The sequence below is a fragment of the Alexandromys fortis genome, unplaced genomic scaffold (assembly GCF_014885135.2).
Source record: "Alexandromys fortis isolate MF-2015 unplaced genomic scaffold, M_Fortis_MF-2015_v1.1 scaffold_145, whole genome shotgun sequence".
NCBI classification, from domain to species: Eukaryota; Metazoa; Chordata; class Mammalia; order Rodentia; family Cricetidae; genus Alexandromys; species Alexandromys fortis.
The window spans coordinates 93088-106742 of NW_026068049.1; the positions used below are offsets into that span (position 1 = coordinate 93088).

At 51.2% G+C, this 13655-nt stretch overlaps 1 protein-coding gene across 1 annotated transcript in view; it reads left to right on the forward strand.

The window, feature by feature from the left end:
- Positions 1-12079: 12079 nt before the first annotated feature.
- The window catches only part of Hsp90ab1 (heat shock protein 90 alpha family class B member 1), a 10608-nt gene continuing 9032 nt past the window's right edge, over positions 12080-13655 (forward strand). The window contains exons 1-2 of the mRNA XM_050119382.1: positions 12080-12220; positions 13467-13619. Of these exons, the coding sequence (XP_049975339.1) occupies positions 13467-13619 (153 nt within the window). The 5' untranslated portion in view covers positions 12080-12220. The remainder of the gene's footprint in view (positions 12221-13466; positions 13620-13655) is intronic.

A 13655-nucleotide genomic window follows, 5' to 3' on the forward strand; every position in this document is an offset into this window, starting at 1 on the left:
CTGCTCTAGCCTCCCGAGGACTGGGGTTGTAGGCATGGTATCATCACAAGGAGACTTCTGTGCAGCAATTACAATGGGCTTCTCCCTGGAGTATGCACCCGCTTCCCCAAAGTTCCCTGATGTTTGACCAGCCACAGTCAGCTTATGTAATTTTCTTCCCCTTCTGCACACCAGGATGTTTGCAATGTGACTTATTTCCTCTCAGGCCCTTACCAGCCATGGATTGTCCTGGTGCTGAGCCGAGGGTTTGCATTTCACTCGGGTTTGGGCCTTTTGAGCTGAGAGCGCTGTGCCTGACTTCTAGGGGTCCTCTGAAGATGTCCGCTTCATTAGCTCACGACTATGTGACACCTGCCCCTTTGCACCATCTCATGCCCCACCCCCGAGATGTGGAAGCATTCACTGCCCATGTTCTTGTCCCCCTGCACTGACCTGAAGGGGTCAGGGGAGACATTTACGACTCAGTCACTTTATTACTTCCTGTACCTGAATCAATGTGGAAGAAAATAGCTGGAATATATATATCTTTTTACCCAAAGTCTTCTGATCACATGCAGGCTAGAGAGGGGGGGAAGGAGGAGTTTAAGACCGCTGGTCACTTCTGCTTCCTATGAGGGGGTAAGAGTTGAGCAAGGGACTGCCAGGTATCCTTCGTGCCCTAGTGCTAGACATCACTTCCTGACATTTCTGTTCAAAGCAGTCTGTTCAGCTTCTGTCTTCTGGGTGGCTGCCAAGTGATCTTCCCTGAGCTGGCCAAGGTGGTGCTGACTTCAGTGCGCCCACTTGTGGTCATAGTCTACCGCAGTGGAGCAAGCAGGCGGCTGCAAGGATCCGTTTAGTTTTTGCTGTTTATCAGATGAGAAGTCTACTAAATTCTACCTGAAAGAAAAAAGTAATTTAGCAGGTGATGGTGATGCACGCTTTTAATCCCAACACTTGGGAGGCAGAGGCAGGCCATCTCCAGGTTTGAGGCCAGTCTGGTCTACAGAGTTTGCAGACAGCCAGAGTTACACAGAGAAACCCTGCCTCCAAAATAACAAAAAACGGGTTTAGGTTCAGAAAGGAAATTGAAACAGGGATAAAGGAGAGATGGAGTGGCAGTTCTCACAAAAACTGAATTATTCTAAGAATTCAGCTGGTAGCCGTTAAAAATGGCTGTGAGCCAAAACATGCAGAGTCACTAGGGAGCTGGGCTGTCTGGCTGGTACAGACACAGGAAGGGTGACTTCAAGAGGCTGGCCAGAAGATCTGGTGCCAAGGCCAGGCTGGCAGAGTCTGCCCTGGGGACTATCTGGTTCCTAGGGTGGGTGTGGGCAGAGTCTGGTCCCCTTAACCCATCATTGGCTCTGGCCTAGCCAGGTCTAAGAACATAACAGTCCCTTAGGGCTCCCTGCATGTTTCCAAGGTGTGACCATTCAGCCCTCTGCAGCTTTTCAGGCGGTCCTGAAAAGTCTCCAAATACCCAGATGCATTCTGGCTCCAAGCCGTGGGGATGCTAAGTGTGGGTCAGCAGGGCCCTGTGAAGGCCTCTGCCCAAGACAGCAGCCACCTCTTCCTTGGCTTTTTCTGAGGGTGGGGCCACTTGGCATGAATTCAGATCCATAGAGTATCTGTCCTGGGCCCCAGCTGTTCAAACCTAGACGCGCTTTTCATTCTGTGGCTCTGGTTCCTCACCAGGGCACAGCAATATCAGGAAGGACTTGCTAAGGGAATTACGGCCAGCTGTCCAGAGCTGGCACAGGCTAAGATAAGAGCCTTAGTAACCAGGATGAGTCTGCATATCCTGGAGTGATCTACCTACTTGCTCCCCTCCCCCGCACCTCTAGGCTCTGGAAGCCTGAGAACCAATCCTTACTGGCCTAGTTAATCCTAGGGTTTATTAACTACACCATCGTTTTATTACTCCTTGCTGCAGCCAGTCAGCCCCTAGGAATTAAGACCGTGGGGGGCAGGATGCATGCTAGAATTGGGGAGGGCCTGCCAGAACTGAGAGGGGTAGATAATATCACAGGTCCCATGGTGGGAGCACTTTCCCCACTTCTTGTGAACTCAGGCATGTGGGAAGTCAAGACTGTGAGACCTGCCTCACTGTGCCTTGTGTCCAGGTCACCTTGAACCAGGTACTTAACGTCTTAGAGCCTCTGTAAAGCAGGGAGGATAACATCTGGAAAGCCACTGATAACTCAGGACGAAAGCAATGGTTTGTCCCTCTGCCCAGCACTTAGCTACACTGTCTCACAACCCCCCAATAGCTACAGATTGGGACTATTTACTGTTATGCCTGTTTTATTCTAGAAAATGGTATCAGAAAGGTCAAAAGGTGAAAAAAAGATTCCTCAAACTGCAAGTTACTAAATCCTTTAATCCCCTACCCATCCCCACACACAGGCAGGAAAGTTATCAGGAAAAGGAACAAAAAGACAAGGCATTGCTGATCTTCCACCCTTCTGGACACTAGACCATCCATCCACATGCCCAGGGACCCGAGGCCTGCCACGCTGAACTCTCAGCTTGCCAGTTGAACGCTCAAGTGTTTGATATGTATCTCTGCTATCCAGGATCACGGGCCAGCCCTCCCAGTCCCAAATCTGTGTAGAGGCAGGCCAGGCAGGGGCAGAGGGCAGAGAATGGCTCAGAAATCCAGTCAGTTGAGACCTGTGTGCTGAAATGCATGCCTGGGGGCAAGACAGACAGCAGGCAGAACTATAAGTAGGTTCTGCCACCTGCCACCTGGTCCCTACCTTGACCGGTCAGCTCCAGAATAAACGCCATTCATGGGACCTTTTTTTGGTCCCTTGAAGGGGTTGGGAGCACCAGAGGAGGTCAAGTCTTAGAGGACTTGAAAGTAGGAAAGGGGGCAGGGCAATGACTATTTTGGGCAGGTTAGTCACACACCTTAGGGACATGGGTCCTTGGAACAGAGACGGGCAGTCATGGTGTAATAACATGGCAGGTTAGCAAGGTCTCCACTAGCATTTTGAGAATGGGGTATATCCCAAATCCTGTGCCTCTTGTCACCAGACCACCCTGTTCTCGCCTTTCATCTGAGTCAGTTCCAGCCTCTCCCACACCCTCTTCTGCCTGCTGGACAGCTGTTCTTGCTGCCCACAGTTGCCTGAAACCAGTATCTGCCTCCCTCCGACCCAGAAGCACCCACTTCCCCACCCCACAATGTTTCACTGTGTAGTTAGTCTAGGTTTGAGATCACTACCATAGCTTAGGATATGACTTCACTGTCCTAGCTTAGGTTGCCTCCAACTCACATAGCCCAGGCTGGCATGGAACTCTGGTCCTCCAGCTTCTGCTCCCTGAGTATTGGGGGTCACAAGCATGTACCACGCCCAGCTTCCAGGCCCTGCTCTGCTGTCTCTTAGACTCTCTCTCCACTAGCTGGCTGACCTTCCTGCCTGTACGTAGCCTTGACCTTCTCAAGACCTCTCACTGTGAAACTCCAGGTTGGGTTTTGTGTGTTCACTGCCTCTCCTCCCTTCTCTCCCTTTCTCTCTCTGGTTCCTCTTTGCTTTCTCTTGTTGAGAGTGTCTTGGGAAGGCCAAACTTCCTTTGTAGGTGAGGCAGGCTTTGTATCCTGCATCTACTTCCTCAATTCTAGAATTGGACACCCAGCCATAGTCACTCATTTTTGTTTGTTCTTTGAGACAAGGGCTCACTACAAAGCCCTGGCTGTCCTAGAACTAGCTATGTAGATCACACTGGCCTCCAATTTACAGACATCTGCCTGCTTCTGCCTCCAGAGTGCTGGGATTCATAGTAATTTTAAAGTCTTCTAAAGGTATTGCTAGTTTTTGCCAGTAATCCAGACACAATTTTAACAAAATAGAAAACACAGTGGGGTGGGGGGCTGGAGAAATGGCTCAGTGGTTAAGAGCATTGCCTGCTCTTCCAAAGGTCCTGAGTTCAATTCCCGGCAACCACGTGGTGGCTCACAACCATCTGTAAAGAGGTCTGGTGCCCTCTTCTGGCCTGCAGACACGCACACAGACAGAATATTGTATACATAATAAATAAATATTTTTAAAAAAGAAAGAAAACACAGTGACACCAGTTTCCCCCACCTTTTCTTTTTTTTCCTTTAATTATTATTTTATGTACATTGGTGTGAGGGTGTCAGATTCCCTGGAAATGGAGCTAGAGCTACAGATAGTTGTGAACTGCCATGTGGGTGCAGGGAATTGAACTCCGGTCCTCCAGAAGAGTAGTCAATGTAGCCGGGCGGTGGTGGCACACGCCTTTAATCCCACCACTCGGAAGGCAGAGGCAGGTGGATCTCTGTGAGTTCGAGACCAGCCTGGTCTACAAGAGCTAGTTCCAGGACAGGCTCCGAAGCCACAGAGAAACCCTGTCTCGAAAAACCAAAAAAAAAAAAAAAGAGTAGTCAATGCTTAACTTAACCATCTCTCCAGCCCCTCACCCCCATCTTTTCTTTTTAATGAGTATATGTGAACACGTGTGTATGTTCATGTGGGGAGGCACACCTGTGTGTGTGCATGCAGAGGCCAAAGGACAACCTGGAATACCAGGAAAACTGTCCACCTCCGTTGAGATAGCTTCTCCCCATGACCAGGAGCTCACCAGTTAGGCTAGACAGATTAGCCAGACAGCCCAGGGGTCCTTTGTCTCCTTTCCCCCAGTGCTGAGATTGACGACCATGCTCAACACTTCAACATTTATGTGGATGCTGGGGGCTTACGGTCCTAGTGTTTGCAAGACAGAGCTTTACTGACCGAGCAAGCTCCAGTCCCGTAGATTTCCTACACACTGACTTTCTTGTTTTTGTTTTGTTTTTTGATAATCTCAGGTAGCCCAAATTGTCCTTGAAGTCACTAGGTAGCTGACGGTGATAATCTAGAACGTCTGCTCCTTCTGTCTCCACGCCCTGGGCGCTGGGATTACAGGCTTGTGCAACCATGCCGGCTTATGCAGGCTGGGGTAGAATCTTTGTGCATGCACTTGACCTTCCTGCCACACGCACACACGACACACGTACACACAGATGATAGAGTCTTACGGAGCTAAGATTGGCCTCAAACACACTCTACAGCTGAGGCTGACCTTGAAGCTCTCACCCTCCACCTGCTGGGATCGCAAATATGCATCCCATAACTAGCTGTGCTGCATTTTAAAGGAACACACACACAGTGTGTATAGTGTTTTGCCTACACGTATGTAAGTACACCAGGTACTATTAACATGGTGCCCACAGAGGACAGAAGAGGTTGTCATCAGATCCCCTGGAACTGAAATGACAAATGGTCTGATGAGTTGAACCCATGTCAACGGTCAGAGCCGCCAGTGTTCTCGGCCAGTGAACTATCTCTCCAGCCCCACAGTATTGTTTTTATTTTATTCCTATTATGTGGATGTGTCTGCATGAGGCCAATGGTGTCAGAGTCCCCTGGAGCTACAGGTAGGTGTGACCTACCTGATGCACTTGCTGGGAACTAAACTTTGGGTCCTTTGCAAGAGCAGTGTGTGACTTTAACTGCCGAGCCATCTCTCCACCTTTTTGTTTGCTGTCTTTAATAAGGCATTTAACAGGACTGACTTAATAGGCTTAACCCGGTGACTAGATAGCTTATTTCCTCAAGCTTATCTGGGAAATTTACAAATATTAACAGTTTCATTCGGGTTTAGAAACTCATGCTTATTTTCCCAGAACTTAAAATCTGGTCTGGAGTAGGAGGATTGTCCTGAGTTCCATGCCAGCCCAGGCTATATGTTTTCTTTTAATAATTTCTTATTTCATATGCTTTTGTGTTTTACCTGCATGTATGTCTGTGTGAGGGTTTTGGACCTGCTGGAACTGGAGTTATGGGATAGTTATGGTGCTGGGAATTAAACCCAGGTCCTCTGGAAGAGAAGCCAGTATTCTTAATCACTGAGCCATCTCTCCAGCCCCCACTACATATTGTTTTGCAGGCCAGCTATCTTGGGGGGCAGTGGTGAACAGGACCTCACTGCATAACTGTATAGACCTGGCTAGTTTGGAACTTGCTAAGTAGACTAGCCTAGCCTCAAACTCACAAAGATCATCACGCTTCTGCGTCCTGGCTTCCTGAGTGTTGGGCGTAAAGGCACGAGCCAGCATTCCCACACAAATGCTCCAGCTTTCAAGATGGCTCTGGGAAGATGGCTTAACTTCAGGACTGATTGCTGCACAATCATGAGGGCCAGACTTTGGGTGCCAGCACCCATGTAATCACCTGTGTAACTCCAGCTCTGAGGGATCCAACTGCCTTTGTGCAGGAACAGATTTGAGAAGCCACACACAGGTGCACACACACACAGGTGCACACACAGGTGCACACACAGTTGCACACACAGGTGCTCGCGCGCGCGCACACACACACACCACTTTCCAAAGGGCTCAGGGTTTAAGCCTAGTTGTAGACCTCTGGTTTAGCATCTAAGAGAGAGTCTGTCTGGTTTAGTTCCCAGGCCAACAAAGAAATGCAGGGAAAGGATTTGATTTGACTTCTTAGGCGCCAGATCCCCTGATGTGTGAGGGGCAGGAATCCGTGAACTATTCAGCATGGGTGTTGAGATCCAAACCGAGTTCCTCTGGAAGGCCAGCAAGCTCTCTTAACTGCTGAATCATCTGTCCAGCCTGAGAGGCCTTTACACACACACACACACACACACACACACACACACACACACACGACAGGACAGGCTAGGCTAGCTACTATGCTACTATGTGGTGCACATAAACTTCGTGTTTCCCTGCCTCTTGTCCCCCAAGTGCTAGATTACAAGAATGAATCATGACTGGTTCAGTCAGCTCTGGGACTCCAACCTAGGTCTTTCTGCATGCCAGGCAAACACTCTCTATCAGCCTAGCTACAGTCCAACCTTAAAATATTTCCATTTGGGAAGCTGGAAAGATGGCTCGGCAGTTAAGAGCACTTGCTCTTGCAGAAGATGAGGGTTTAATTAATTCCCAGAGCCCAGGGTGTGGCTCACAAGTATCTGTAATTTCAGTTCTAGGGAAACAGTGCCCTCTCCTGGCCCCAAGGGGTACTGTGTGCATAAGCTGCACATAGAGAAAGGTTGGCAAAGTGCCCATACACATAAAATAAAACTTAAAAATAAATGAATAGAAAAAAAATTAAAAGATGCTTGAAACTTTAAAGAGACTAAAGTTCAGATTTCATGTCATTTTCACTTATCAAAATACCCTCTTTAACTCGGGCATGGTGGCATTTGCTTGTCCCTGCATTCTGGACGCTGAAGCAGAGGAGCCTAGCCATCACTGGGAAACCAGTCAAAGCGAGAAAAAGGCAGGCAGGGAGACTGACGACAAACAGGAGTGGGAAGGGATTGATTTTATGTTTCTGACTTTTTTTCCAACTAACAATGGTAAAAATAAGTCTGCCTACAGGTCATGAAAAAGAAGCGTGGGCTCAGCTGCAGCAGGTAGTGGCCTGTTCATTCCTGTTTTAGCTGGCCACCTTCCAACAGCTTTTGAGGCCTGATCAAGCAGAAACACCATCTTGGGAACAATGGTGGTTGAAGTTGCCGCTTGGCCCGAGGGTCCCGGAGTTCAGTAGTAGGATGCTTACCTAGCAGGTTGTCCCTAGTGACCTTCCTCACACTTCAGCTTAGAATTTAGCGTGGCACCTGCAGCCTTTTATAACCCAGCCCCTGCCTCAGGGCCACTTTCAGTTCCTGAGCTACGGTTCCTCTCTAGGTCACTGGGAGTCTCCTGGCTTTTTCTCTTCTGGGAGCAGACTTCCACACTAACCTGACTCCACAGGCCCTAAGCCTGTCCCTTTCCTAAGGGCACCCTGGGTCATCCTTGGCCCAAGCAGGCTAAGGGATCCACGCTCCCTACCCCTCTTGTGCACATTTCTTTGCATGCTCAGGCAAGGCTTTTCAGTAGGGACCCAAGAGTGTCAGTGGAAGGAGGGGAATCTTCTGGACACAGACAGGGCTCCAGCCTGCTAGGTAAGCATCCTACTACTGAACTATCTCTCTGGTCCTCCTCCCTCCTTTTAAAAAGTTTTTTTGTTTTCTGGGTTTTTTGTTTGTTTGTTTGTTTTTCTTTTTTAAAAATATTTATTTATTTTGTTTTTCGAGACAGGGTTTCTCTGTAGCTTTGGAGCCTGGCCTGGAACTAGCTCTTGTAGACCAGGCTAGTCTCGAACTCACAGAGACCCGCCTGCCTCTGCCTCCCAAGTGTTGGGATTAAAGGTGTGCGCCACCACCGCCCGGCCTTGGTTTGGTTTTGAAGCCAGAGTTTCTCTGTGAAACAATCATGGCTGTCCTGGAACTCACCTTGTAGACCACGCCAGCCTCAAACTCACAGAGATCTGCCTGCCTCCCAAATGCTAGGATTAAAGGTGTGCACCACTGCTGTCTGGCTCTAACATGTTTTGCATGGAGCCAAAGACCATGGTCAGGGCTCCTGCACAGTAACCCTGTGTGTTTATGAAATTCAGAGGGTGTGGAGACACTGGAGTGCAGTGGGAATGATGTTGCTGAGGGTCGTGGAGACGGAGCTGTAGTTCAGTGGATAGAGGGCTTGCTTAACAGCCATGAAATCCTGGATTCAATTCCCAGCACTGTGGACACTGAATGTTGTAGTATAAGCCTGGAATCCCAGAGTTTGGGAGGTAGAGGTAGGAGGACCAGAAGTTTGAGATCATTTGCGGCAACACAGAGTGCTCTAGGCCAGTTTGGGGAGCATGGGGTGGATGAAGGGGAGGTAGCTTTGATGGACTGGTGATGAATGTCTTGATGGGTCTTATGAATGCAGATTTGGAACCAAAGTAAGATGATCTGGCAAGAACGATGAGGACAAGTTAGGAAGAAGGATATCTCAAATGAGAGTCTGGACAGAGGGCGTCCCTCTGGAGTCTTTGAGCAGTCTGTGTGCTGTGACAGCCCATGAATGGGTTTCCTAAAATGGTCTCACACAAGATTACTAATGCCCTATTAAACAGCAGGTCTGTGCTTGGGAAAAGCCATTCCCCATATGAACCACTCAGTCAGTGAAGCTCTCTGGGGCACACATATCTGGGCTGTGAGAAAAGGCAGACCATCCCAGCCAGGGCTGCTTTGGCCAGGTCACAGTTGTCACATCTTNCTTTGGATTCCCTGGAGCTGGAGTTACAGGTGGCTGTGAGTCGTCCAACAGGGACACTAGGAACAGACCTTGGGTCCTGTGGAAGAGTAACGGTGCTCTAAACTGCTGAGACACGTCTCTAGCCCCCAGGCTGTTTTTTTTCTAAAGAGAATTTATCAGCTGGTGCATTCCTTCAATCCCAGCACTCAGGAGACAGTTGGATCTCTGAGTTCGAGGCCCGTCTGGTCTACAAATTGAGTTCCTACAAAGCTACCCTGAGAGATACTATTTTTTGGTATCCTGTGCCCCAAGAAAAAGAGAATTTATGATATGTATAAGATATGTGGCGGCATATGCCTTTAATACAAGCACTTGGAGGCAGGGGCAGGTGGATCTGCAGGAGTTCAAGGCCAGCCCGGTCTGCAGAGTAGTTACAGGATGCCAGGACTACATAGAAAAACCTTGTTCCCCAAAATAAAAAAGCATTTGTGTGTGTGTAAGTATGATAAGTGTGGAACACAGGCACCTCTGTGCACATACAGAGACTGGAGGACAATTTTAGGGATAAGTTCTCTCCTTTCGCCATGGATCTGGGATCAAGTTCAGGTCTAGGCTGAGGCTTGCAAGACAAGGACAAGTGTTTTTAGCCACTGAGTCATTAGTTCCCTAGGCAAGCCTCCTCCCCCGCTGTTTTTGAGACAGAATCTGCTACATAACCCTTAACTGGTCTGGTAATGTGTAGTCAGACTGGCCTTGGAATTACAGGCATTCTCCTGTCTCAACTACCCTAATACTGAGACAGACGTGTGCCACCAGACCCAGCAAAATGACTTTTTTCTCATTTTTAGTAACTATTAATGCAACAGGATCTCTCTTAGCCTATGCCAGCCTATAACTTGTAATCCTTTTGCCTCTGTCGCCCCTGTGCTGGAATTATAGGTGTGTACCACCATTCCCAACCGAGGATGTATGTCCCTGGAAGCTGCTGAGGAGCCTTGGTCCTGACATTGCTGGGGGCTGGGCAAAGAGAAGACGATGCATAGAGGTGACTTCTGGTCTGTTTCAGACTTGGGTCCTGGAAAGAGAGACCATGCCCCTCCTGTTCCCATTCCATGAACAGAACTGAGAGGACCGAGGGTTTAGTGACCCTGCTATTGATGAACCCTTCATTTTCCTGTTCAGGAAATATATAGCCTAGCTAGCTTTCGCCTGTTCAGAGGCCAAGGAGAGGCTGTCAATATTGTTCGAGAACTAGGGAACCTAGGACTTGGTATGTGTTAGGTAAACACTCTATCCCAGAGCTATTGTCCAGTCCAGAAAACAGCTAGGCCCCTTTTACTGAGGGAGGGGATGCTTTCAGATTTTGATCCAACGCAGCAAGCACCCTGGGGTCTTTCTGGCAATCCTACCAGTGTCTCTAGTTTCATTTTTCTATGGGCTTCTAGCACGCTACAGTTGAGGAGAGGATAAAGACAGGGCCGGATTGGAGGATAGGGGGGGGGGGGTAATGAGGACAGAGGGGCAAAGGAAGTAACTATTACCTAATGAAATCCCATTAGGTAAGCCGGCTGCTGCACATGTACTGGGAACGAAGGTGTGGGGACCCTGGCCAGAGAGGGCTAAGAAAGGAGAGGAACATTTACAGGGCACCGAGCGTCCATTCTCTCCTGGAGTGTTCATACCCAGCAAGCTTCCAGATGGGGCCTGGGAAAATGGCAAGGCTAGACTGACAGCTTCAGGACAGGTGAGGCTGGATGGAGGGCGGGCTCAGTGGGAAGGCAGGGTGGAGGAGGTTCTAGCGCAACTCGGTTCTGCACCTGGAACTGCGCCAACCTGTGACCAGTGTCTTCTTGCAGCTGCCTAGAGCTCCCACTAATCTGAAAAGATGGGGACCTCCTTCTCCCTAGGTCTAAAGAGCTGCAGTAGGGAAGAGGGCTAGAAAAACGAAACCAGCTTGAGAAACAGCTTGCTGTGCTCGCAAAGGGAGGTCGCATGGCCCCGCGCGCCTTGTACGTGGGCGACATCGGAGGCTGAGGGGTGGGGAGTGTTCTACCCAGCAGTGTCCGGTTCCCTGTCTGTTCACAGAAAGGTGTCCACTGCAGTCACTCAACCCCGCAGATCCCGTGCCCGTGACCGATCCAGGTCAGCCACCCCTCCCCCTGTGCTCCACAGCCCACCCCACGCTCCACACCCCCACTGCAATGTGGGCCTCCTGGGCCCACGAGTAGAGAAAGGGTCGTCTAGCCGTAACCCACGGTACGAGAACTGGGGGAGGAAAAACATCTCGGCAACAAGACGCATGCAGTAGGCAGCGACAAGCCAAGCTGCTTGCTGCCCCCGCCGCAGCGGGGGAGGTGGAGCCTCGGGGGGAGGGGTTGAGACCGCCGAGACAGGCCTAGAAACTGCTGGAAGAATCGCAGTACCGCCGCAGCCGCTGCTCCTTCCGCCGCGCGCCGCCAAAGAGTCCCTGCCGGCCCAGGCCCGCGCCCCCCTCCCCCCGGCCGTGCTGCTCGCCGCCTGCAGCTGCTCACCGTTCCGGGGAGGGTGGGGGATCCCGGACTCCCTAAAGTTCGACACCGAATTTCTCATTGTCCTGTCCTCCCGATGTGCGATCTGTAGTGAACACGCTAAGAAGATCGGGTCTGGGAATGGCAGCCAAGTTGGCCATCACCGTGCTTTTTCCAAGTATTCCCTGAGGACTGGCCTCGTGGGAGTGGAGGCGCCTGCCTCGAGATTTCTAAGGGAGTCGGAGGGCTACTGGCCCGAAGAGACATCACTAATGGCATATGCGTACCCGCTGGGCCTCAGCTCGCGGGTCCGCGTCCCCGTACTGCACACGGCATTGAAAAATCCTTGACTCGGAGCCCAGGCCCCGCGCCCGCTCCTCCCCGCCCCCTCCCCGATCTGCTACCATGACGTCAGGTGGGCGGGCGGCGGCAGGTGCGCGCCCGTAGCCACTCCTTTAAGGCGGAGGGATCCAAGGGAGAGGCCGGGCTGTGCTTCGCCTTATATAGGGCGGTCGGGGGCGTCGGAGAGCTCTCTTGAGTCACCCCCGCGCAGCCTAGGCTTGGCGTGCGAGTCGGACGCGCTCCGTGCCCACCCTGCTCTGTGCTACTACTTGGCTTTTCTGTCAAGGTAAGGCCGCGGCCCCCTGCCCCTGCGGCTTCGCGGGGCTCCTTTCCGAGCCTCTTCCCTCCTTCGCCCTCCCTCCGTCGCATCTTCCCTAAGGGGCTCGCCCGGCCTGGCGGCCTGTGGGCTGATTGTGCCCGGAGTGCCTAGGATTGCTTGTGGTTGACCCCGGCGGGCTTGTGCGGCGAGGCTCCTCGGTGCCCCGGGTGGGTCCCCAGCGCGTGAGGTGGGGGCGCGGCCCGGCTAGGTGGTAGGTAGCCGCACGTGGTAGCCGCCGACCCGGGACGCTGCCATGTTTGCCCTCCACTTCCGGGCGCGGCTGCAGGGTCCGCGCGGTGGCGGGCGCCTCTGCGTGACTCAGCACGGCCCGGCGAGGTTGGACTGGCCCCCTCTCCTGGACGCCTGTCTCAAGGGGCTTAGTTTTGGGGAGGGGGTCCACGGATTGGCAGGGGTGCCTGAACCCACAGCTTTCCTTTCTAGATCTTTCCTGCTCTCCCGGTGGAGGAGGAGAAACGGGGAGGGGGCCGGCTCGGGAGGATTCATAGGTCCCTCCCCTACTCCTCCCCTCCCTGGAGCTCAGATTGTTCTGGAAGCCTCTAGTGCCCCGCCCCAGTGCCCGGATGCTGGGGCAGTGGGAGGGTTATGGTGGCGCCCCCTCCCCTTGTGGCGCCCGCCGACGCATGTCCGGCAGTGACGAGGGTCGCTGGATGGCTTGGGCCACCATTTTACTTGGGTTAAGGCCCATGCAAGTCTGCGCAGTGAGCGGTCACGGCGGAGCTTTTACTCTTTGTCCTGATTACCTCATGACTGCAGCCTCGGGTTCTCTTGCCTTGCTAGGATGGAGCAGCACATAGAAACACGGCTGCTGTTTCTATTAGTTTCTTTTACGCCTAAATGAAAAAGTTGCAGTTCAGAGATTTCCCGTTTATATGCGCCCAGGGGTTGCTTGGGGGTCTTAGTGTGTTGGCGAGTTATTCTCGAATTTTAACAAGGTATGTCGGTAGCCAGGATTGAGTGAGAGCCTGATGGTCGAGCATACCGTTCAGAAATTATGACTTTGCGTTTGTTTGAAGAACCGTTCTTTGGGGAATTTTCCACTGTGAATTTGCTTCTCGCTGTAGCTTCAAGGTCTTTTTAAAAATGGCGGTTCTCCCTTGGGAATGGATACTACCCAGTTTAAAGCAGTTTGAACTGAATTTTAAAATGTGCAGCTACCATGGTCTTTGATAAATGTGTGATCTTTCGTTCTTAGATGCCTGAGGAAGTGCACCATGGAGAGGAAGAGGTGGAGACCTTTGCCTTCCAGGCAGAAATTGCTCAGCTTATGTCCTTAATCATCAATACTTTCTATTCGAACAAGGAAATTTTCCTTCGAGAGCTGATCTCCAATGCTTCTGATGTGAGTGTTCTGGATTTCTAAAGCTTTTTGGAAGTGTAGGGA